General features: G+C 54.1%; 1 protein-coding gene across 18 annotated transcripts in view; it reads right to left on the bottom strand.

Annotated features, from left to right (window-relative positions):
• Positions 1-22,449, bottom strand: part of NFASC (neurofascin) — a 178,454-nt gene that overhangs the window by 50,248 nt on the left and 105,757 nt on the right. For 7 of the 18 annotated variants that reach the window (XM_059145864.1, XM_059145870.1, XM_059145875.1 and 4 more), the window contains exons 4-10: positions 16,857-16,874; positions 16,027-16,132; positions 13,899-14,095; positions 13,317-13,439; positions 10,369-10,539; positions 6,110-6,160; positions 65-176 (exon numbers count right to left, since the gene is read on the bottom strand). In XM_059145864.1, the coding sequence (XP_059001847.1) occupies positions 65-176; positions 6,110-6,160; positions 10,369-10,539; positions 13,317-13,439; positions 13,899-14,095; positions 16,027-16,132; positions 16,857-16,874 (778 nt within the window). The remainder of the gene's footprint in view (positions 1-64; positions 177-6,109; positions 6,161-10,368; positions 10,540-13,316; positions 13,440-13,898; positions 14,096-16,026; positions 16,133-16,856; positions 16,875-22,449) is intronic. The other 11 variants (XM_059145865.1, XM_059145877.1, XM_059145878.1 and 8 more) reach the window with 3 other exon arrangements.

Here is a 22,449-nt window from a genome sequence, read left to right as displayed (position 1 = left end):
GCGCAAATTCCCGCCCCCCATCCTCCTGGAGAGGGGCCAGAGTGGGGATGCGGGCTGTACGTACACCCCGGAGGCGATGCACTCCAGCAGGAGATCCATGCCGCGCAGCACCATCTGACTGCTCGCCGTGCCCTGGGGGTACATGAAGCTGGGGGTCCTTTCTGCAACTCCTCGCGCTGAAATAGGATAGAAGATGCCGTCATAAGCCTCCTGCCCAGAGCGGACCCACGAGGCCCAAGCGGTCAGGCTAGGAAGAAGTGTCATCACGCCCCCTACTTACCCTGTTACCCTCAGAGGCACCAAGCCCCAGACCATCCCAGCTGAACCCCACCCCCAACAAGGGCCGGGGCATCGCATCATTAAGAGAGGTGTGTTAGGAAGCGCGGGGCTCCCCGGCCCCACTGGCACATGTGTGTAAGCATCTCAAGTTCTGAAAGGATCTGCCAAGAGGAGTCCAGCTTCCTCCCCAGTTCAGTAAACCCTGCCTTCCTGGGCAAGGAGGAGGGGGTTGCCTGAGCAGTGTGCCGTCGACCCCCCGAGCATCTTGTGTTGGGACCCCAGAGACCAATGTGCCCCCCCCCCCCCCCCCCGGGGAGGCCGTCTCAGCAGCCGTGGATGAGTGAGAAGGCATGCACTGGGGCCACAGGACAGACAACCTGCTCTCTGGGACCCTGGAGACAAGGAGCTGGGAGGAGCCCACAGAGACCCGGATGAACAGTCTGGTTTAGCAGAGGCGTGGAGAGAATGAATGAGCAGAGATGACAGGAAATCGCTCTGGGGCCAAGACCATTCTGCTTCTTCACTAATGACTCTGGGAGGGGGCTGGAGGGAGGGTGTTAATTGGATGTGAGAGACTGGGGGAGGGGGAGTGGAAAGGGGCAGCCAAGATGGAGGAGCGGATCGACAGTTCAACGAGGCTGGAACAGCCACGTCCACCGACAGTGACGTGCACGTGGGGATTGGAGGCCAGGTGGCTCCCAGAGATCGACACGGCCGGGGTGGCTGTTTGGCTGTGGACTGGGACATGCAAGTCTGGACCCCACCTTACCTGCACCCCACCTCTCCTGGGGAGCTTTTTGCGCAGCTCTATGGACATGGGTAAGGTGGGAGGGAGGAGAGGGAAGGTTTTCCAGCCAGGAACCCCAAAGCGAGGGGAAGCTGGGAGACACACCCCTGCCCAAAGGTGTAGGGTTGTAAACACGAAGAGTTAACTCTAGAAGCTGAGCCCACCCAGTGGTGCAGTGGGTCTTACGCTCAGTTGGAGAAGCGAGGGGAGAAAGGCAGGCAGAGCTGCCAGGAGCTGGAAGCCACCAGAGACGCCTGGAGTGGGGACAAAGGCATCTTCCCGGCTGGGGGCTGTTAAGGGGTCCCGGCCATGAGGACAGAGTGGTAGGGAAACTGATGTCCCCTACAGGAGCTCGTCGGACAGGCTGGTGCCTGGCTGGATCTACAAGGCTCCTGTCTTAGAGGCACTCAGCTTCTCTCCACTAGCCATTGCGGAGTGCGCTTCAAAGAGCTGGAGTCTACTTTATGCTTTCGTCAGGGGAAGAAATGATAAGACGTGTGCAGAGTTAGTGAGACGGCTGGCACAATGCATGGCACATAGAGCAAGCGTTCAGTAGGTGTTGGTGTGATGAATGAATGTAAAGGGAGAAGGGAACAAAAAAGAAGGCAACCGTATACCCCACATGTTATTACCCGTGCAGATGTCCTCACACGTCCCACCAGCACACACATATACAACAGTGGCTACTGACCGGGTTAATCCATTATGCGGTTAATCGGTTACCGTCTATGACCCTCGTAGCAGCCAGCTCTCAGGACCAAGGAAGCCGGATACCAAAGCAGCAGCTTCCTCCCACCCGTTATCATGGAATCCCCCAAACAGTCCAGATAACACAAGGTCAAGGGAACTGTGAGAAGGCTATTTCAGGGCAGGAGGCTCTGGTGAGGCTGTCCGTTGCTGGGAAGCGGGGACAACGTGGACGGCCCCAGCTTGGTTGGCATACTCCTTCCACACAGGGACCAACTTGGCAGAAGACAGCCTGCGACCCCGTGGACATTTAATTCACACCATAGCACGAGCACACTTAGCCAGCAGAGCAGGCGGAGAAACGAGCCGAGTCTCGCTGTGGGGGCCTTGACGTGTTGCAGCCATGACTATGAAAAGGTTACAGCCATGCTGCACTGGTAGGGTGTGGGCTAGCAACCATAGAATTATCCCAAAGGAAGAGAAGCTACTGGGAAACAAGCCAAAGTTCAAAAATAGAGGGAAGAACATCCTAAAAGTCAGAGGCTCTAATCAGGGCCAGCGTTTGGTATAAGCCCGAGGGGCCAAGCCTGTGCTAATAGCTCTCTCTAGGCGTCAGAGTCACGCTTACTCCTCACAACAATCCGGGGGAGACGTGTGTGGGGGTACCACCACCATTTTCAGCAGAGGGAACTGAGGCTCAAGGAAATCCATAGACTTGGCAAGGTCACAAGCCACTTATGTTTTGGATTCTGGACCATTTGGCACCAAAGCATGTCCTGAGAGCTCTCCGAGCTTGCCTCCTTAGAGATGGTTAGCCCATCTGTCCCTCCTTCGGACAGCCAGCTTTGGGAGTATCAAACCAAAAAAAACCCAAACCCAAGGGCAAAAGTGTCGAAGGGGAAAAGACTTAGTGTCTTGGTGAGCTGCTCTGGTGAACCTCTTCTGCTCGGTAAGACTCCATCCCTCCTTGGTGGCCATCAGATAAACTCAGGCCCGAGCTGGAGAAAGAAGTTGGGCTAGGAATTAAGAAGCCCCAGAGTATTCTCAAGTGGATTCTTAAGGCCATGGAAAGCTTGAAGAGGAGTCAGGGTGACACGTGGTGTCATTACGGGATGAGAAGCTGGACCTGAATTGGGGGTTATGAAAAATGTGGTCAGCGGCAGCTGGAGGGAATTACAGGAAAACTGTTGGAGGACAATCCAGCTGGTGGCTTTCGGGGCCACTGCTCCCAAGGGAAGGTGGCTAGTTTCTTTCTCTGGGGAAAGAGACCCAGGAAGACTCTCCAAGACAAAGGTGATTTCTCTCTAGGCCTCTACACGGTGGAGGATGAGAGTCTCCCAGGGTCACAGGATGTCACCTACCCTCTTAGAGGTGGAGATTCAGCCTGACAAGCTTGATAATGCTTCTCTTTTTCTCCCTGATCTTCAGGGCTGGGGTTGGACCTAATATCGGATAAAACTCAGAATCTAGATGCCAAAACTCACATTGGTGGGTTCAGGAAGATCTTCCTACAAGGGCCCTTCTGACCTCTAACCTAAGGACAGTCTGTCCTTTCCTGTTCTCCCTGGCTCAGGAATGGGAGCATGGGTTTCCAGGGGGATCTGGTCAGCAGGGAGACATCGAGAGATGATACTGCCTCACCCACCTTGGCTTTAAAGGGCCAATGAAAAAATGTCTTCATCGATTCCTACAAGAGGAAGGGTCAAGATTGCTGAAAACCTAAGTTGCTCCCTTCTGTTAAGTGCTGTCGGTTAGTAGAAAAGAGCCAATGCATCAGATATAGCTGAGAACTTTTGGCAAAAACAGCTTTTAGGGGCAACTGGATCCCACATTTGCTGCTTTTGATTCCCAGGATTAAGGGCTCGTGGGGTTGGCTCTGTGGCATTTCATTCAGCTCTGGCTCCAGGAATGGTTGATGAAACAATCCCAGATGACAAGAAAAACTCTCTGTCTAGTAACATTTGATACCTTCCACCGTCAGGAAATCTCTTCCATAAGTCTGACCTCAACCCCTCACTTTTTGAGAGGTGGGCCTTTTTTCTGATGGAGGTGTCAAGCAGGGCTGAGGATCTGATGACTTTCCCTTTTCTAGTCTGCCCTCAAGTCCCTCCCTCTGCAGTACTTTCTTCCCATAATCGTCCTTGCTGATTGGCTTCTTGCCCTTGGCTTCTCTTCGACTTCTCTGTGCCCATCTTGACCTCAGTCAGCACTAACACATTCAATCCTTCAATACCAATACTGGGGGGACACGTACTCATCACTGACGTGTCTGATGCCACGCTAGCGACCAGAGGCGCGTCACCCTGGTCACTGTTCACAGCAGTCTTGGGAGGCACATTGTATACCTACTTCACAGATGAGGACATTAAGGTTTTCACACACTAAATGAATCACCCAAGGTCACTCAGGAGCCTGCATTTCACTGGAGGCTGTCTACCTCCGAGTGCCCATTCTTCTCTTCCTTGTCTCCTCACTGGGCGAATTCTACGTGGCAAGCCATCTCAGACCAGCTTCCCTTGCCACTCAGTGGGTCGGGGGCCATCTGGCGTAGGTTCGAAGGATACCAAACCACTGTAGAATCACTAGAACAAAATGTAGTTCGTAGGGTGGCCTTACCCCTTTAAGAGATGTGCCATGTTTCAAAGCTAAGCAGACAGATGCACTGGGCACTTGTCACTGTCTTGTGTCTCTATGTCCCGCCCTGTACTCAGGAAGGACCTTATCTTTCTTCCTTTTCATTTCATGTTTCTTTCTAGAAGCATTCGACCTAGCTGTCCTTTGTTCAGCATGTGTCTCACTTTGACTTTAGGTCCCTTCCAGCTGGCTTCATGCTTGGGTCAGCACCATTCATTCTACTCTGGGTTGAGGAGAAGGGGTTGATCTCCATGTGCGTTTTATGAGCTTTGCTGGGTGTCCTAGCCCTGGATGGCTCTTAGAACTCCCACCCATTCACTCATAATCAAATCTACCACTGGCTGCAAAGTTTAAGTGGCTGGAATCACTCAAATTTATCCCGCTGAGAAAATAATTCTACATGCGTGTTCCCCTGCACGGTTTATCCAACACAAAGCAAGGTGCTTGGACCAGACAGTCTCTAAGGGACCTTCTGGCTCTGACATACTCTAGCTTCAAGAGTACTTCCGTAACAGATAACCTGAAATCCAATTTAGAGACAGGCACATTCCACACCAGTGCTCTGGGGCTCTAGACACAATGCTGGTTGGCCCCATTATTTTGAAAACAAACAGCGTCCTGAAACCAACAAAGATCTCCTGCTTCCTTGGGCAGTAAATCTCCTTGGCAGAATCTCAGTGTGGCTCTAGCTGCTTGATGCCAAGTTAGAGCCTTTGCCTTGCTCCGGGGCTCTCCCTCCTTCTTCCCCTCCCCCACTCTAGACACCGATCATTGTTTATATTAGCACATCACAATGCAGACACTTCCTATCCATCTGAGGCCACAATGACCACCCTGGGGACCTGCAGCCTCAGCTTCCGAGGCATAACTGATGACGGAGGCCAGCTGCCTTGCCAAAGCCAGCAAACGACTATTCCCTCTGGCTGCGCAAGGAAAACAAGACATTCTTGAGCCCTGGTGGTGGGGGGGCGGGGGCTCAGGTGTGGAAATAGCCAATTACTCTACTAATCAGCTTGAGCAACCAGTTGTGTGATGAGTTAGAAATACGCCTCACGGAAACTCTTCTGGGACATGCAAGTGTGTGGACTGGTGGGCCCTGAATTTGCACACGCTGCCGGAGGACAGAAGCAGCCCAGGGAACAGAGACCAGGCATGGCCCACCTCCCTTTATACTTACCTTCAAAGAGAACTCAGAGCTGGACTCTCACTCATTTTTCCCAGAGGGATTTTTAAAGAGACGCGGGGTGAAACGGTGCCCCCAGTAACTAAAACTAGATTGCAAGGCAGGCAAATCACATCCAGACACTCTATCACAAAGCTTTCTGCATCCTTTAAACCACTAACAGGCACCAGATTCCCTATTTCCTCCTCACTGTGCAGACTCCCCTCTCCTCTGACACGCTCCCTCCACCCATCACAGAACCTTCCAGGAAGCTCTTTTGGAGTCCTACCCTGTTCCGACCAACCTGATCCAGATTTCAGCACCTGGCGGCTTACGCATTCCCGGAAGCCACCGCCCCTCATGAGCTACTTCAGACTCCCGCACTGGCCACCATCCTCCGGGAGAGTGGTGTCCGGGAGGGGGCCCCTTGACACCCTGGTGTGGCTGACTGTCAGCCCCTCCACCCAGCGTGGGTTAATGACACGGTATCAGTCAGTCGAGTTAGGCAAACTGGGGTTAGGACAGGCAAGGTTACTCCCAAGGTTACCGCGGCGACTCACCACTATACATGTCAGGGTGGTTTCTTAAGGACGAGTCATTATAGGGGTTGTCTGCAATAAACAGAAAAGGGTGAGCAAACAGGCCACGGAGCACTCACGGAGGCATAAACAGGGAGAGAACAACAGAAACGCGAAGCTGCAGAAAACAACCGGGGATTTTGCAAAGGAAAGACACGGCGTATTTGGAAAGGAAATATGCTTGGTGAAAAAACAAGCAACATAAAACAGCCCCAAAAAGAGAAGAAAAGGTTAAATCCTGCAAAAGAAGGCAATAATAAAAAAATCTTCTTTTTAATGAAAGAAATTAGGCTTGACCTGTAATGGCTTGATCCTACTGTATTTCAAACAAATGAGGTAAGGATTAATGGTATCCCGTAGCCGTCTTTTGAACAACTTCCCATCAAAATCCTCAGTTCCCAGGACTCTGGATCGGGCCAGCTCCCGGGGCAGCTAAAGAGAAAGGAGTGTGAGTGAGCCCTGAGGGAAGGAGCAAAGCCCTCCCGGGGCGGAAGCTAAGGTACACAGGTGGGCGGTCAGGGAGAGCAGACAGACCAAGAGATACAGTTCAGCAGCTGAGACACAGGGACAGACGGACCCTTGGCAGCGCCCAGCGATCGTGGGCTGACTGGCAGCAAGCGCCCCTCCCCATCTGAGCACTGGGCACCAGGCACCACCCTGGTCTCTGAGATGTCTCTGGTGGCAGAAAGCCCTCCTCCCAAGGAGTCCTGGAATGTTCTAGGGAGGCAGACAGGGCCAGACTGTGGGTCAGACTTTCAGAACAGAAGGGGACTCTGCCTGGGATGGGGGAGAGTACATGGGCTCAGCATTCTACACTTGGATGGGAAGGGACTACGGACGAAGCTGGAGATGCGGAGCTCCTAGACTGGCGTGGGCTGAAGTCATTCCTTAGGGAGCAGACCAGTGCCTTTGGTGCCAATGTCAGGTAATTAAGACTGCTGGGCGTTTAATCCTCAGTGAAAGAGGTTTTGGAATAGGGCACTTAAGCCTGCCAAGCTTGGCTTTTCATTCTTCTACTGTCATCCCCAACCAGCTACTGGGTTCAAGTTTTGACGGTACCCACAGGGGGTGGGGGGCGGTACAGCGGACTGGAAGCCAAGTAGGCGGCCCTGAGAAAGCCGGACCCAGTCCAAGCAAGCGGCTGAGGGAGGTGAGGCGCTGTGCCAGAGTATTTGCATATTTGAAGACAGATCAGCTCCCCTTACAACTGATTGCTGAGGCTGTGCGCCCTCTTTGCTGGGACCCATATCGAAGGGCTTCCCAAATGTGCTTAAAGCCCGCTAGGGAGACTTGCATTATTCAGAACCATCCCTTAAGATGGCATGTGTTGCAAGACCGAGCCTGTTTGGGAAGTCAGCTTGGGTTTGTTCGGGGCAGTGGCGTGGAGAGGCGGGGGGCAGAAGAGAGGAGGGGCTGAAGTTGTACTCAGGAGGGGACATTCTTCTCTGGGGGGGCGCAGGATAGGGGCACACAGCTAAAAAAGACCCTGGCTTCATGCTCCTAAGCTCCCATGCCACCGAGGGAAACAGAAATCCTCTCTTTCCAGAGAAGTGACTCAAGCTTGGGACTGATCTCACAATCTGTGGATTCTGTAGCTCATCTGGGCAATCCAGGGAGATCTTTTGCCTCCTGAGAGTGCTACTTAGACAGCAGACATTAGAAGGAAGCAGGGTTAGTGCTCCTCGGTCTGCCTCAGGAGACCCCTTCTCCCTCACCACAGTCACCAAAAAGACTTGCTTTGGGGCGGGCAAAGCAGGGCGGGCATGTCACCTCTGCTGTCTGTCTTTGATTGCACCCAAAACAAATTTTAAAAATGGTTTCAGACAGCCCAGTGTTTTGTGTTAGATACCTTCCTTTCTGCCATTCCCTATATGTAGGTAAGGCACCATCAGCCACGCTGAGATTGGCATCTTCCCCCAGGGGCCAGACTGTGATGGAAACCGAGGTGAGGAGGGACACTGAAGCCAGCCAAGCTTGGCTGTTCTGCCTCCCACCCCCAGACCCGCTTCTGAAGGTATAAGAAAGAGCCTGTGTCCTCTCCATGCAGGAAAGCAGACAGAGCACAACTGTGCTATTTTAAGCAATTGTACCCAATTCTGGGCTGGCTCAGATGCCCAGAACTTGCTCCCGGCCAAAGCTACCCCTGGGAGAACTCCAGGAAGCAGACAGGGCTCTGTTCCCATCACCGGGGGGCGGGGGGTGTGTGTCGTGGCATTTGTAGGAAAGAGTTTTCAGTGGAGTAGAGCACCCAGAAATGAAGCTGAAATAAACAGCCCTTACCTCTGCAGGTAGAGATAAGGATGTTTCTGGAAAACCCGACTTCTAAATGCTGAAGATCTCTAACTGCCTAATTCCACAGAGGAAGGCTCTTTACCCCCTCCAACTCCCCTGGCCTCTCTCCTGGGTGACCTTGAGGGCCTCTGCCCAGGACCACAGAAGGTCACCCGGCTCAGTCCCCAGAAAGGAGTCTGACTATAAGCCTCACACAAGGCAGGCAGAGAGGAAGCTAGGGGACAGCACCAAGGACCATCCAGCATCCAGCATCTTGCTCGATGCTCCTGCCGCCCTCACGTCCTCATGCTGCCAGCCCTGTCCTGGCCCCGGAGCCCACTCAGAGGTCCCAGGCGCACCCTACTGTCCTCCATGGCCCAGCCAGCTGGCCAGCAATTGCTCCTGACGTGCACTGAGACGCCTCAGGCAACCCAACTTTCTTCCCCAGGGGTCCCCTCTAGGTCTTGGTCTGGAATAAGAAGGCCAGCGAGGGGGCAGCCAAGTAGACTGGACCTGGGTCTGCTGCCGGGAGCATGTGGGGGCTCGTCCCCAGGTTTCCGGCCATCCTGTCGGTTTGCAAATTGTGGGCAGCCCGACTCCAACATAGAACAGTGTGTGGGGAGCTGCAGGAGTGGGGGTGCTGGAGGGGAGAAGACGGGGTTCTGAGAGGGAGAAAATGAGGGGCGGAAAGAAGAAAGGAAGAAGGCAGGAGGGAAACAGAGAGGAAGGAAGGGAGAAAACAAAGAGAAGACCATGAGAAGGAGAGAAAGAACCCGCGCACAGGAGAAGGGGACCACGAAGGAAGCTGCTGCTTGCGGACCCCCTCCATGCCGGGTAGAGACGGGGTGTAGAGCTGGGGTTCTAGGCACCACCTGCTTCCACTACTGGCAGGGGCAACTGAGGAAAGAAGACCAGGCCCCCCCAGCTGTCCTGAGCAAGGAGCAAGGTCCCCTACACTCTCCCCACCTTCCCCGGAGAGGCGTGTGGGCGCGGAGAACCTGGGGTTCAGGTTCTCTTCTGCGACCTGGGGCAGCTGTCAGCGCCCACATGTTGCCCTTTGCTTGGTTTCCCCCACAAGTACCACTGTCCCCCATGTGGAAAGCAGCCTCCACAGCTGAGTCACACAGACCAAGGTCCTTGGGGGGTTGGGGGGCTCCTCAAGAGAAGGCCTGTTACACATCCGCGGTGCAAATGAACACAGTCACTTGGAATGCAACGTCCTGGCAGGCTGAGGACGGGCAGCCGGAGAGCCAGGCCGGTGGGTCCCCGGCAAGATGTGTGTCTGGGAGTTGACTACTTGGTTCTCTCCTCTGCGGAGGGCCGCCGACCCCACGCTATCCTGGGTCAGGCAGGGCTGACCCGCTTCGGTACGAGCCAAACAGAATCCAGAAATAAAAATGAAAACAAGTAAAACTAGAACATTAATCTGCAGCTTGCAAATGGAGTTGTCCCATGGGGTCCGGCATCAAACACATTTCATGCTGGGGTCCCAGCCAATGCGGAAATTCTGTACTGTGGCTCTATTTCTAGAAGTACAGACCACCAAACGGGGACCAGCTAGAAAAGAAATCCTCATGCTGAGGGCATGGGAGAGACGTTGGGTGACCACCGAAAGCAGGGCTCCTTGGATGCTGCTGTGGGTCCCGAGCACCTGAAGAGCTAATGGAGGACACAGAGGCCCGGACCGTGGAGGCAGGCTCGGGCCGGGCCGGGGATGGCTGCCCCGTTGGCCTGGTGATTCGGACTGAGCCTGCAGCTTGAGAAGCACTGACTCAGAGCCGGACCAGGTTTAACTCAAGGCTTCAGAATCAAGCAAGTTGAGCCACGGAAACAGCTCAGGCCCCCATGCTAGAGGGATTTCTGGGTCAGCCTCGGGGACAAGGCTGTACCCCGACCTAGGTACCCGGGGCTCCTCGGGGTCCGAGGACTTCTGCCCCGGCTCCCAGCCCCGGGCAGGGACCTGCACTTACTGGTGAGGACCTTGAGGGTGAAGGCGTTCTTCTGCTGGATGGTGTGGGTGAAGTGGAAACGTGCGTTGCAGCTGTAGTCCGTCTGCATGTCCTGGAGCATCACGTTAGAGAAATACAGGTCGCCGTTGTGGCCCTGGGATACACGCTTGTCTTGGGTGATGGGCTCCATGGCTGGAAGGGAGCAGAGGTACAGACGGAGGTGAGCGGTCATGGTAAGAGGAGTGACCGTGGCGATTGGTCTGGCGACGGAGTGCCGACAGAGTGTCGGGTGGTGCTGGGAGTTCAACGTGATTCCCTCTCGTCCTCTCAACTCTGAGAGAGGCTTCTTTCCAGTTCACAGATAAGAAAGCAGTGGATTTCACACCTTCTGGGTTGTGAAAGCAGTGAGGGAAGACGTCTGCCTGCCACACTCGTGCTCTGTGACCAGACTTTTCTAGCTCCCGTCCATGCCACAAAAGCTCCGACTGGCTCCGAACCAGAGGGAGGAAATGCTATCTCTCAGGTGCTTCCCAAATCAAGAGTCAAGTTCACTTGTTTTCTTTTTTTTAAAGCTCTCACTCCCACCAGGAAAGAGAAAATTACTGCCATTTATAATTGCAAGATACCTACTAATCAATGATTCTAGGATGCTAATTTTGGAGATGTTAAAAGATGAAAATGGTGCTTTTTAGAATCAATGATGTCACAGGAGTGGCTGAGGAAGTGGGCTACATTGTCCATGACTGTTGAAGCAATAGGTGTCAATTCAAACGACCGGGTCAGCCGGTTACTCGGTTTGTGAAAGCGTATTTGTCAGGCTGACGATTCACAGCTAATGCCTTCTCACCTCCCAGGACCTTTTATTAAGTCATTTCTTTTCTTTTCTTTTCTTTTTTTAAAAGATTTTATTTATTATTTATTTGACAGGCAGAGATCACAAGTAGGCAGAGAGAGAGAGAGAGAGGTGGAAGCAGGCTCCCCAAGCAGAGAGCCCGATGTGGGGCTTGATCCCAGGATCCTGGGATCATGTAACTCATCATTTCTGAAAGCGCAAGGTTAATGATGCCAACTTTCCAACAATGGAAAGGTCAGTTCTTTAAATGACTTATTATTCAAAATTGACTGCAGGCCTACTGTGTGCCAGGCTCTGTGCCCATGATTGGTGAAAGAGACTTTAGTTAGATAGCTCCTGCCCTCAGGGAGCCTGCAGCCTAGAAGAGGCAGGAGAGAAAGAAATCACTGCTGTGCAGTGTGGCGAGTGGGGAGCCTGGATAAGAAAGGGGATGGGCTGAGCGGAGGAGCCCCGAGTCCCTGCCAGGGGGCCCTGAGCTCCGCCTTGGAGGCTCCACGACACCGGGCAAAAGAGACAGGGGCCCAAAGAGGTTTCCAAGCAGTAAGAACAGTACGTGCTAGAAATTAAGAGCACACAGCCGGGGAAGGGGGTAGGAGGAAGGCTCGAGAGGCAGAGGGAACTAGATTAGGAAGGGAAATAAGTCTGGACTTGGTCTGAGGTGAAGGAGGAGCCAGTAAAGGGCGGGAACATATGAATGAAATGATCAGATTTATGTTTTTAGAAAGACTGGAGAGGCCAGTTATGGAGGGTTACTGGTGCCCAGGGAAAAGCTGATGGTGGCCTGCACTGGGCAGATGCCAGTGATGATGGAAAGATGAGGGTCATGAGATCCACTCAGGATCTACTTATGGACATAAGCTGGTGACCGGTGGGATGCAGGAGACGAGAGACTCTGAACCAGTTAGCAAACCAAACAGCCCTCTAGCCTGTGGCCAGGCGGCGTCCCCCACGCACATGCACCGAGATGACACAGAGGAGTGAGACGACAGGTGAGCACGAAGCCATACTCTCTCTGCCAAACAGCTCACTACCCTGCTTCTTCCGGAAGCAAGCTGGTAAAGACTCGGGGATGGATGGATGGGTGATGGATGCTAAGCAGGCAGGCAGATCTACGGACTGACCAAAGGATGGATGGATAGAAGGGGCTGGGGGTGGGTGGGTATGGAGTATGGGGAGGGGAAGCCAGGAAGACAGAGAGCCAGCAATGCTCTAAACACCTTTATAGCATGCCCCCACTTATTATGATTCAAAACATGGGAAGAAACTGAGATCCACAGTGGTTAAATGAATCTCAGTGCATAATGAAACAGGACAAGCTCTCAGGGATGATACTCTGCCCCTGCTACAAATGTCCTGTCTCCCTGTCACTCCTTTATCAAAGGTTTTATTCCTGTGGCCTCCCTGTCCTCAGTAAATCCAGGCCGACTAAAGACTGAAAGGAGGCTTCATGTCAACCCGCCTGAGTTGGCTTATTGACAGTTTCTCCTCTTCCTCCTCTTTCCTTTTTTCTTGTTCTTCATCTTCACAAATACTACTCAGCACTTACTGTGTGTCTGGTTGTGTTATAAGTTCTTGGATGTATTAACTCATTTATCCTTACAATGATCAACCACATAAGTACAGGTTCTAGCCCTATTTTTTAAAATTTATTTTTTATTTATTTTCAGCATAACAGTATTCATTATTTTTGCACCACACCCAGTGCTCCATGCAATCCGTGCCCTCTATAATACCCACCACCTGGTACCCCGACCTCCCACCCCTGCCCCTTCAAAACCCTCAGATTGTTTTTCAGAGTCCATAGCCTCTCATGGTTGACCTCCCCTTCCAATTTCCCACAACTCCCTTCTCCTCTCTAACCTATTATTTTTTTCTCAGAAGAGCAAACTGAGGCTCAGGGTTGTTAAGCAACTTGCTCAAGATCACACAGCCGATAGCATCTGCTAGGAAATGGGCCTGAGCAGCCTCTTGATCTGTTTTCCGCCATGTGGTCCCTTTACACCTGCTTCTCATAAGTCAAGGTCTCCCAACCTTGGGCAAGCCCCTCCCATGTAAGACACCCACGCCACTCCCTAAGATAAAAGTAGAAATCAAATGGCAGGCCTCCAAAACTTACAGCTGCTCATCCAGAAGATGACTGGGGACGGAAGTCCGGGCGGGGGGTTGCACTGGAGCGTCAAGGGGGCGCCTTCTTGAACCACAACAGGGTCTAGGTTTTCCTTGGGCCACAGGGGAGACTCTGGGGGGAATCAGACAGGGGAGCATCAAGTGAGCGTTATGGCGGGGGCCAGGACAAGGAGCTTGGCTGGGGGCAGGCGTACAAAGAGGAAAAGCAGAAGGGCAGAACAAGGGAGTGGGTGGAGAGAGCCCGTGAGTCTAGGCCAGGTGCAGCAAGAGAGGAAGGACTTCAGTCTAAATAGATACACTTCTCCAAAGGCTCCTCCCCTTCCTCTCCACCCATGCCCAGAATGCTCATGAAGTCATTCAAGACTCTGGCTCGGAAACCTCGTTTCCAAGCAATCTTTTTGAGGAGGGCAAGGTGTGCTCCTGCTCAGAGGCAGAACAGGAGGCAGGATGAGCAGAGCACCAAGGCACCCATTGGCCAAGGGCAGGGATGGCCCTTCCGGAATGACCCTCCATGCCCCCACCACCATGCACCAAGAAGCAAGGCACGCTAGCAAGTGCGCTAGCTACTCACTGGACACCTGCAGGCGGATCCTGTTGGACAGGGCCGTGCCATATTTGTTGCGGGCGAAACACTGGTATTCCCCCTCATATTCCTCGGGCCGGCCCCCGCTGCGGAAGTCGATCACCAGGGTCCCAGACCGCCTCCTCATTGACACGCGAGGGTCCTTGGCGATGTTGAAGTACCTGCTGTTTCGAGTCCAGTGGAAGCTGTGGGCAGTATGGGGTGGGGGCAGAAGCAGAGGCAACAAGGAGGAACACAGTGGACTCCGGGCTCCAGGTGAGAACCTCAGGGCCCTGGTCCCTGGCCCAGTCCCATAACTACTCCTCCATGTCCCCCTGGCTAGGTGGCAGAACTGGCTGGGAAGTCGGATAAAATGCAGAGTCCCAGGCCAGAGCCATAGGTGAAGCTAAAGAGGGGCAGGCTCCTGACATTAGTGCTTTTAGCCAACCAAGGCTGAGAGTCATGGCTGTAAGTGACACGTACCCAAGCAGCCACTGGGAGATTCTGTCCTCTGCAGGAGCCAGTGGGGACTCAGATTGCTTTAAAATTGAGTCAGCTGCAGCTTCTACCCCAGGGTGTCCCAGCCTCTGACTACGAAGGCAAGCCCAAATTCCTATTTCACCCGAGCCAAGCCCATCAGGGAGCTAGTTCTGCTCCTCCTGTCTTCCTGTTCGAGAACCAACTCTAAAGCCAAAAAGTGGGGCACCTGGGTGGCTCAGTCATTAAGTGTCAGGTCATGATCCTGGGGTCCTGGGATCAAGCCCCGCTTCGGTCTCCCTGATCAGCAGGAAGCCTGCTTCTCCCTCTCCAGCTCTCCCTGCTTGTGTTCCCTCTCTTGCTATCTCTCTCTGTCATAAGTAAATAAAAATCTTAAAAAAAAAAAAAAAAAAAAAAAAAGCCAAAGGGCAATGGCTCAGGTTATCCGTGCCCTGCTCAGTGGGTACAGAGTATAAAGCAGGGGCCACACATGATAGCCCAGGAGGGGCGTTTGAAAGAACCGGCAGCCTTCAGAGACCCCAGGGGAGAAGAGACTAGAATCTCCCTTTGCTTCTGGGGGTGGGGGCTACGTCTGTAGCTGCTCAGGACATAAAAGAAGCAGGGGCAATCGGGACTGCTCCTTGTCATGCAATCGTTGTCCCTGCCAAGGAACCATGGTGGACAGACCAAACTTCAGAAGGCCATCTGTGCCCCGTCTGACCCTTCCGGGTGACCCTGCTTCTTCCAGCCTGGATGAGAGTGGCGCTCCTTGTTCTCGGGCTCATGCAAATTGGGGGGGGGGTGGAGGGGGTGAGGGGCTAGGGGGCAGGCAGAAGGAGGCTGCCATACACTCAAAGTTCTGCCCGCCGCATTTTTCCAGACAGACGCCCAGCACAGGGTCCGGTCATGTCTGGTTTGCATGGTGCAGCTTGGGGCTGCCGCTCCTTTGAAGGAGGGGGACAAATAGCAGAACAGCTCTCCATCTCCCGTGTCTTCCGTTTGGTAGAAACACACCTGGCCTGGGGTGGGGGTGCTATCAGAGGCTTGGGTTTAACTCCAGGCTCCGCCCCATTTCAAGCTGGGCAACCTTGGCAAAGGCACGTAATACCTCTGTGCTTTCATTTCACTTCCTCTTCCTGAGGACATGGGTCCCTCTCTGAAGGACGGAGAGGGGCTCTAAGGAGATGGTGGGAGGAGCACCATTTAACTCGTCTGCACACCGCAGGCCTTCGGCTCTGGTCTGCTGACGCCTTGTTTAATGCTGATGTGCTCACAAGCCGAGATGTGCTCAGCAAGAAAGACTCCGGTTAGCCAGCAGGAGGAACTTCCTATAAGCTACGCACGGTAGTGGTGCACTGGGTGGGGGAGAGTTGGGGAGGTAAGACAGTGGAAGGAATGTGTGACACCGACAGTCAGAAACTTAGTATCTCGTCGCGACTTCCGGGTGTGACTTTAAGCCACTGAGGATTTCTGGATCCAGCCTCCTCATCAGCTACATTTCTTAGTTCTCTGAATTGTACTTTCCACCAGGTAGGTATCCAAGAGATGTCTTCTGGATAATTTTAATCTATCCACTGCTTCAGCTACGCTCAGGGCCAGGGTGTGGTTTCAGTACCTCCTGGGGGCGGGGGCGCATGGATTTACCTGCCAGTGCGCTCACCTGGGGGCGGGGTTCCCCTTGGCTTCACACTCGATCAAGATGTTGTCGCGGGGATCCACGATGTGGTCCTTCACAGACTGCTTGGTGATGGTTGGGGGCTGGGATACTGCAACAGTACAAACAGGGGTGCTCAGGGCTTCGGGGGCCACAGCACAAGCCGGCAAGCCAGGGGCAGGGGGCAGTACACTGTGCCAGGGGCCCAGGTTCTTAAACGGGGCCAGGGGCCAGGGGGTTATGTCAAGGACTGAGCCTAAGAAGAAGCTCTTTCAGATCTCATGGAATCTCTATGAGAAAGTTCTGTTTTACCCACCCTTGTGTTCCAACACTTGGTGCAACGCTTAGTGCATGAGACTTCTTGAAATACATTTACTGAATGAATCAAGACCACAAAGCAGCCAGCGTTCCAGAGCCCCGTGGCCGGGATGGTTCTGAGCCCTGGAGGGTCCGCAGATGGCCAAAGCGTGGGGAGGCTGGAGCTCCCAGGCCCAGTCCCCAGGGACTTGTCTGCCCGCCAAAGAGCCAGCGAGTCTCACTCTCAGCCCCGCGTCTAGTGTTCTCCGTGCAGCTCCTGTGCCGGCCACCGGAGCAGGGGGAGCAGCGGCCCTTCTTATCCCCCGGCTCCTCTGCCGTTCCCGGCAATGGGGGGCTCCAGCTGGCCGCTCCCCTTCCCGGGCCTGCACTGCATGGGCTCTGGTGTCAAGAAGCCCCCACAGGCAGGGTAGAAAGGTAGCTAATCCCCCTGTATCTCCTCACTTGGCCTTCTCCCGCCCCTCCTTGCTGCCCTCCTACCTCCCAGAGGCACGAGTGCAGAGAGGCACGCGGGGACTTACGCTCATTCTGAATGCTTGCTGTTAGTTCCGGTGGGTTAGCATTGCGAGGGGAGAAAAGAAGACATCGGTTATAGGTTATCACAAATGACTACTCGCCCGGGTTCCTCAGGCCCCAGCCCGCAGGGAGCACGCTGAGGCTGGCCTGGGTGTGGGCATGGTGCCTGGGCTCTCTGCTCGCAGCTGCAGAACTCTGTGGGACAGCCACACAGAGACGGGGACAGACCCAGTGTGGGCTTCCTGGAGGAGGCGACAGCTCCACGGGGACCTAAACCACGCAGCTGAGCAGAAAGACCAGCCTCTGCCCAAATGATGCCATCAGGGAAGTCCAACTATCAAAAGTGACAAGGCTGCTTGAAAGAGGCCGGGCTCTAGACGCCGCTGAGAGAAGGGGGCTCCCAGGCCAGCAGGGCGGGGATGAGAAGCCCGGGCAGCAGCAGATCAGAACCAGGGCTCCAGAGCAAAGCCCCAAAGGCCTCGCGTGGTCCACAGGCCTCACTCCTCCCACCGCGCCTTCCTCTCTGTCACACACGAAAGCACCTCCTTTCCTAAACTTTGGAAAATTCTAGGGACCGATGAATCGCTGTGGCTCTGCTCACGGCAGAAGTACATGGCCATATGGAAATCCCTCTTCCAGACGAGTGTGGGGATGAAGTGGAGCCCGCCACTCCTTCCGGAACTTTTTACGGAAGGGATCAGGAGGCAGGTAGCACAAGTCTCACCCAGCCCTCACCTGTGGCGTGCATGGGCCCGTGTATAAGTCAGTGCATATTTGAGGTCGGGCTTCTCAGACTCTGTCAGGTACGTGAACCACCTGGGGGGCGGGTCTGGATAGAATGCAGGTTCCGACTGAGCAGACACTGTGTTTCTGACCAGCAGCCAGGTAGTGCCAATGCTGGGGGTCAGGGCACCATGCTTCCAACAGCAAGAATTTTTTTTTTTTTTTTTAAAGATTCCATTTATTTATTTGACAGAGGGAGAGAGATCACAAGTAGGCAGAGAGGCAGGCACAGAGAGAGAAAGGGAAGCAGGCTTCCCACTGCAGAGAGCCCGATGCGGGACTCGATCCCAGGACCCTGAGATCATGACCTAAGCCAAAGGCAGAGGCTTAACCCACTGAGTCACCCAAACACCCCCAACAGCAAGACTTTTGATGCTAATTTTCTGGCGGAGAAGGCCTCGGTGTAAAATGTACAGAAAAGAGACTGCGTGTTTCTGTCACTTTGTAAGAGGCCTTTTCTTAATGGCTCTAGCATGAAGTCATATGCAAAGCTTCTTCCACGCCAGCGCTGAGGTCTGGGATGCACTGGTGTCACGGGCAGACTTTTCCAGGGGAAAGCAGAGGCTGTGGGTGAGCCCAGGTGACCTCAAAGCTTCCTGACTCAGCCACAGTGAGATGTGGAAGAGAAGCGTTAGGGGCCCAGAGAGGGGCGGTGTGGAGAAGGCAGAGTTAAGGCAGGACCAAGAGGTGCCAGAAGGGTCCCGAGGGAGAAAACAGACATCAGGGAGGAAAGGCGGAGTGTAGCAGAAAGGGTCCCCTGCTACGTGCACTGTCGGTAAGTCAAAGTCTTGAGTACAACGCACTAAAAGGTCCAGAATAATCCTTTCAAGTGGGCCAGGGTTGCGTGGTCTGCTGGGGCACCGAAAAGTAATTTTATCTGTACCATTTGCCTGGGTGCAGCCTTGGCAGGAAATGAAAAGTCCTGGGGTAAAGGGGAAATCTGGGGTTTCTGAACACATGCTCCCTGGAGTTCCCCACAGTGGCGTCCTCACCCTTAGAAGGTTTTCCTGCCAGTGGCCCAAGAATGGCTAATTCTGGAAAGCTAGTGTATTGGAGCGTGGAGGACAGGTGGGGAGAAAGGGCCATTTTTAGGAGAAGCAGGGCTGACACTTGACCTACTGCCTGGGACCACTAGCCTAGGCCTGTGCTTTCTTCATCTGAGGACACAGTGGATGGCTCTCGGGTCCCCACACACAGTGGAGGGCTCTGTCCTGGCCCTGGCAAAAGCTCTACTTTGCCCACATGACCCTCAAGCCTCTCTTTTATAAAATCAAGGGCTGGCTCAATGGAAAGAGCCCTAGAAATTATCCAGGGAATCTCAGATTCTCGGATGGGAAGTCACTCGGTTAAAGGTCAATAGGACATTTCCTGCAGAAATGGAACGAGAACCAGCCCACCTGAGTCTGGTCCAGAGCTCTTCTTACAAATCTATCCTTGGCCAGAGCGGTCAGTTGGCTAGGTGGGTCCCCAGCACGCTCTCCTTAACATTCCGGACGTGAGTAAGGTAAGTAAGGGGGAGACCACAGGGGAGTGAGGACTCCCGGAGCTGGACGGACGCTGTCCCCAGCCCCACAATGAAACCAGGCCGGGGGCCTCTTGAGAGTCTATTTCCCTAAAGAGGTCATGACATCTGGAACCACCATTGAGTCACCAAGGAATTTATTACAGAGACAAAACCAACCCAGAAGACAAGCCAGCACAGGGAGAGGACAGGGAGGCCTGCCCACCTGGGGACAAGGGCAACCTACCGAGTCCTGCGACACCCCCCCAAATTCCACGTCATTCCACCTGCCCTTCTCTCCACTACAAAGTGGTCATGTCAAGTGGAAAATGGGTCTGCCTTTTTGACTTCCGAGGGGGAGGGAAAAATCTTCCAATGAGCTCTGTAGGGTGTAAGGCAGAGGCCTGCGGGTCTGCGAGGTTTCTTTATCCCCACACTTCTTCTCTCTCCCCGGCACTTGCCCCTGGCACCTGTCCCTGGAGGATGGAGAGTGTGTGAATGTGCGCCTGTGTGTGTGCGTGTGCGCGTGTTGAGGTCATCCTGCAGCAGTCTTTGGGATGACAGTGAGGACGAAATGTCTCCCACCCCACTGTCTCCTCTGTGGGTTCCTAGGAGAAAAATGCCGAGTCGCTCAACGTGGAGAGAGGGATGGAGGGGCGAGCTGCCAGCAGACTCACTTTTTGGCAAACCCACTCTTGTTGATGAGGCGACCCTTTGCTTTCTTCAAAGGTCACGTTGTTCTCCTTGGGGTGGGTGAAGGGGGGGAGGCGGGTGCGTGTGACTCTGTTGGCAGAACGGCAGGGGCTGGAGGCCAGTGTTTCAATGAGGGATTGTGTCGCAGCCCAGGGCGGTTCCAGGAAGCCTGCTGGGCCCCAACTCCCCAGAGCAGAACCAATGCCCCGTCCTCAAGGCACAGATATGGCCTCTTGAAGGGGCAGGCGGGCGGAAGGGCAGCCTCCGGCCTGAGCCCCCTCAGCCCCTCCCAGGCAACACGCAGAGAAATTACGACCGCCTGATCTTCACGTGCCCCACACCGGGCGAGCGTGGATAACGCTTCAGGGAACACAGCAAGTAGGTCTCTCTGCGGCCTTTTGTGACAACATGGATAGGCCTTGAGGACCTTAGGCTAAGTGAAATTAAGTCAGAGAAAGCTCTGGTATGTTCTCACTCCATGTAGAATCTAAAGAAGTCAAACTCAAAGAAACGGAGTGGAATGGTTGTCAGGGGCCCGGGAGATGCCGGTGAGGGGTCCAAACGTCCAGCTGTGAGATGGAAATGTTCTGGGGCCCGAATGCACATGCGGCTGTAATTAGCAGACTGTATCCGCACCTGAGCATTGTTTCGAGAGTCAATCTTCTGAGTTATGGCTACACACACACAAGGTACTTGTGTGAGGGGATGGGGGTAAATGAACCCACGTGGCAGTCATTTCACAATATACACGTAGCAAATCATCAGGCTGTACACCTTCAACTTACATAGGTTGTGTACCAGTAAAGACCGGAGTAACCCTGGGAGGTGGTGGGGGGCGGGGAGGAAAACGAAGTGTGACCTTTCCCCACCCAGCCCCCGGGGCCTCAGCACAGGGTAAGAGGGAAGGATGGGCTCAGGTAACTTGGTGTGTGTGTAGGGGGGTGCCTGTCATGCCTGACCCAGCAGGAGGGGAAAAGCTGGCTGAAAAGGACCTCTTCCCGGGGCCACTGGGTCTCCTCTGAAGGGCTGCCCTTCTCTCGTCTTGCCTTAGGCTTTGGCAGACCTGTTCTGGAGAAGTCGTTATGGACACCACCCTGCCTGCGAGATAGACTTGCTCCGGGAAGGCAGCATGGGTTTCCTGCTGTGACACTCCCGGGGCATCAGATATCGTGTCACAAAAGGCTTCCCCTCTTCATGCAGATAGGGGCTGTGGTCATGCGCTGGGCCTGCCACTTAGGGGCTGGAGAGAATGGCACCCCAGCTTCCTAATGTCAGCAAAAGACTGGCTGTGAGAGTCACAGGAGAGGCACCTGTAGAAGCCCTTAGCTCTCGGGCGGGTGCACGGCAGCTGCTACTCTGGTGGGCTCTAAGAACTAAAAGAAGGTGGGATTACCAGAGGTCAGGGTGAGGCGTGTCGAGTGCCAACCGGGTGGGATGCCAAGAGACCTGGGTTGTATTCGTGAATCTAGTACCCCTTTGTTGTGTGACCCAGAGCAAGGAAGGGTCTCCATTTCCCAGAAGACAATTCCAGAACTCCCCGGGCCCTCCCTCTTCACAGACACTGTGAGGAGATGGCACGAGGGGGAGGGTCTCTGCCCCCCATGGGGTCCCTTGGAGACACTTGCAGCTGGGTCATCTGCCCACAGCTCCAGCAGAGCTTTAGCAACCCAGATTCCTAACACAGATGTCAAAGCCGTCTCTTTGTAAGTTCATCTTGGAGGAACTCCTCACCCACTAGCCCCAGGGGTCACAGTGGCAGGTGAATGAATGAGGAGGAGCAGCAGAAGAGAAATGAGCCTTCAGCACGTCCTGGATAACCCAGTTTCCTCAGCACCCCTCTCCTCTCCAGGGACATGGCCTTATCGTTCTCCCTTATTAGATTGCCTGCCTGGGATTGTTAATGAGACACTCTTCCTTGAGTTAGCAGTGCAGATGGTCTCCATGGGAACCGTTCTTTTCACAACACCCCCCCCCCCACTGAATACACACACACACACATAAACATGCACACACACACACACACTTGGGGCTATTGAGAGAGCAGCAGGCGCCTTGCCCATCTTGGTTCTGGGTCCAACTTAGAGTTTCCGTTGGTCTTCTCTTACCCAGAAGTGCCCACTCCTCTGGGCAGCTATTATTGGTAGGGTTGGGTGGGAGGGGGCTGAAGTACGTGCAATTCTTCTCCAAGCTGTGCTAAGTCCAGGCCCCAGGGCCTGGCTTTGGAGAGCTCAGTGGGCACTCCTTGGAAGCTGCATTGCTCTCCCTACCCTCCCCAGACATCTGTCACCTGGAGAGAGCCCAAGTCAAGGTTGGCATCATGTGGGCCCCATTTATTTCTGGAAGCAGGGAACAGGCAACAGAGGTGGTATGCCCACATCAGAGCACTGGAATGCCAAGACATTCTGATGGAAGAGCCGGAAATACGGCAAAGGTGGTACACATCTAAAAGCGGGGCCAAGGACCGGGGCTGCCAGTCCCCAGGCCCCTTCTGAATATAACAACAGACACAGCAGCTAGAGACGGGGCTATTAGAGCACCATCCCAAGCCCCCTGTCTGATGATTCTGGTGGCCAAATAATGCCCCCACCCTAGGACACAGAATGACACAAGGTTTTACTTCC

This window comes from Mustela lutreola, chromosome 14, assembly GCF_030435805.1.
Source record: "Mustela lutreola isolate mMusLut2 chromosome 14, mMusLut2.pri, whole genome shotgun sequence".
Classification (NCBI taxonomy): Eukaryota; Metazoa; Chordata; class Mammalia; order Carnivora; family Mustelidae; genus Mustela; species Mustela lutreola.
This window is presented reverse-complemented; position numbering and strand designations above follow the sequence as displayed.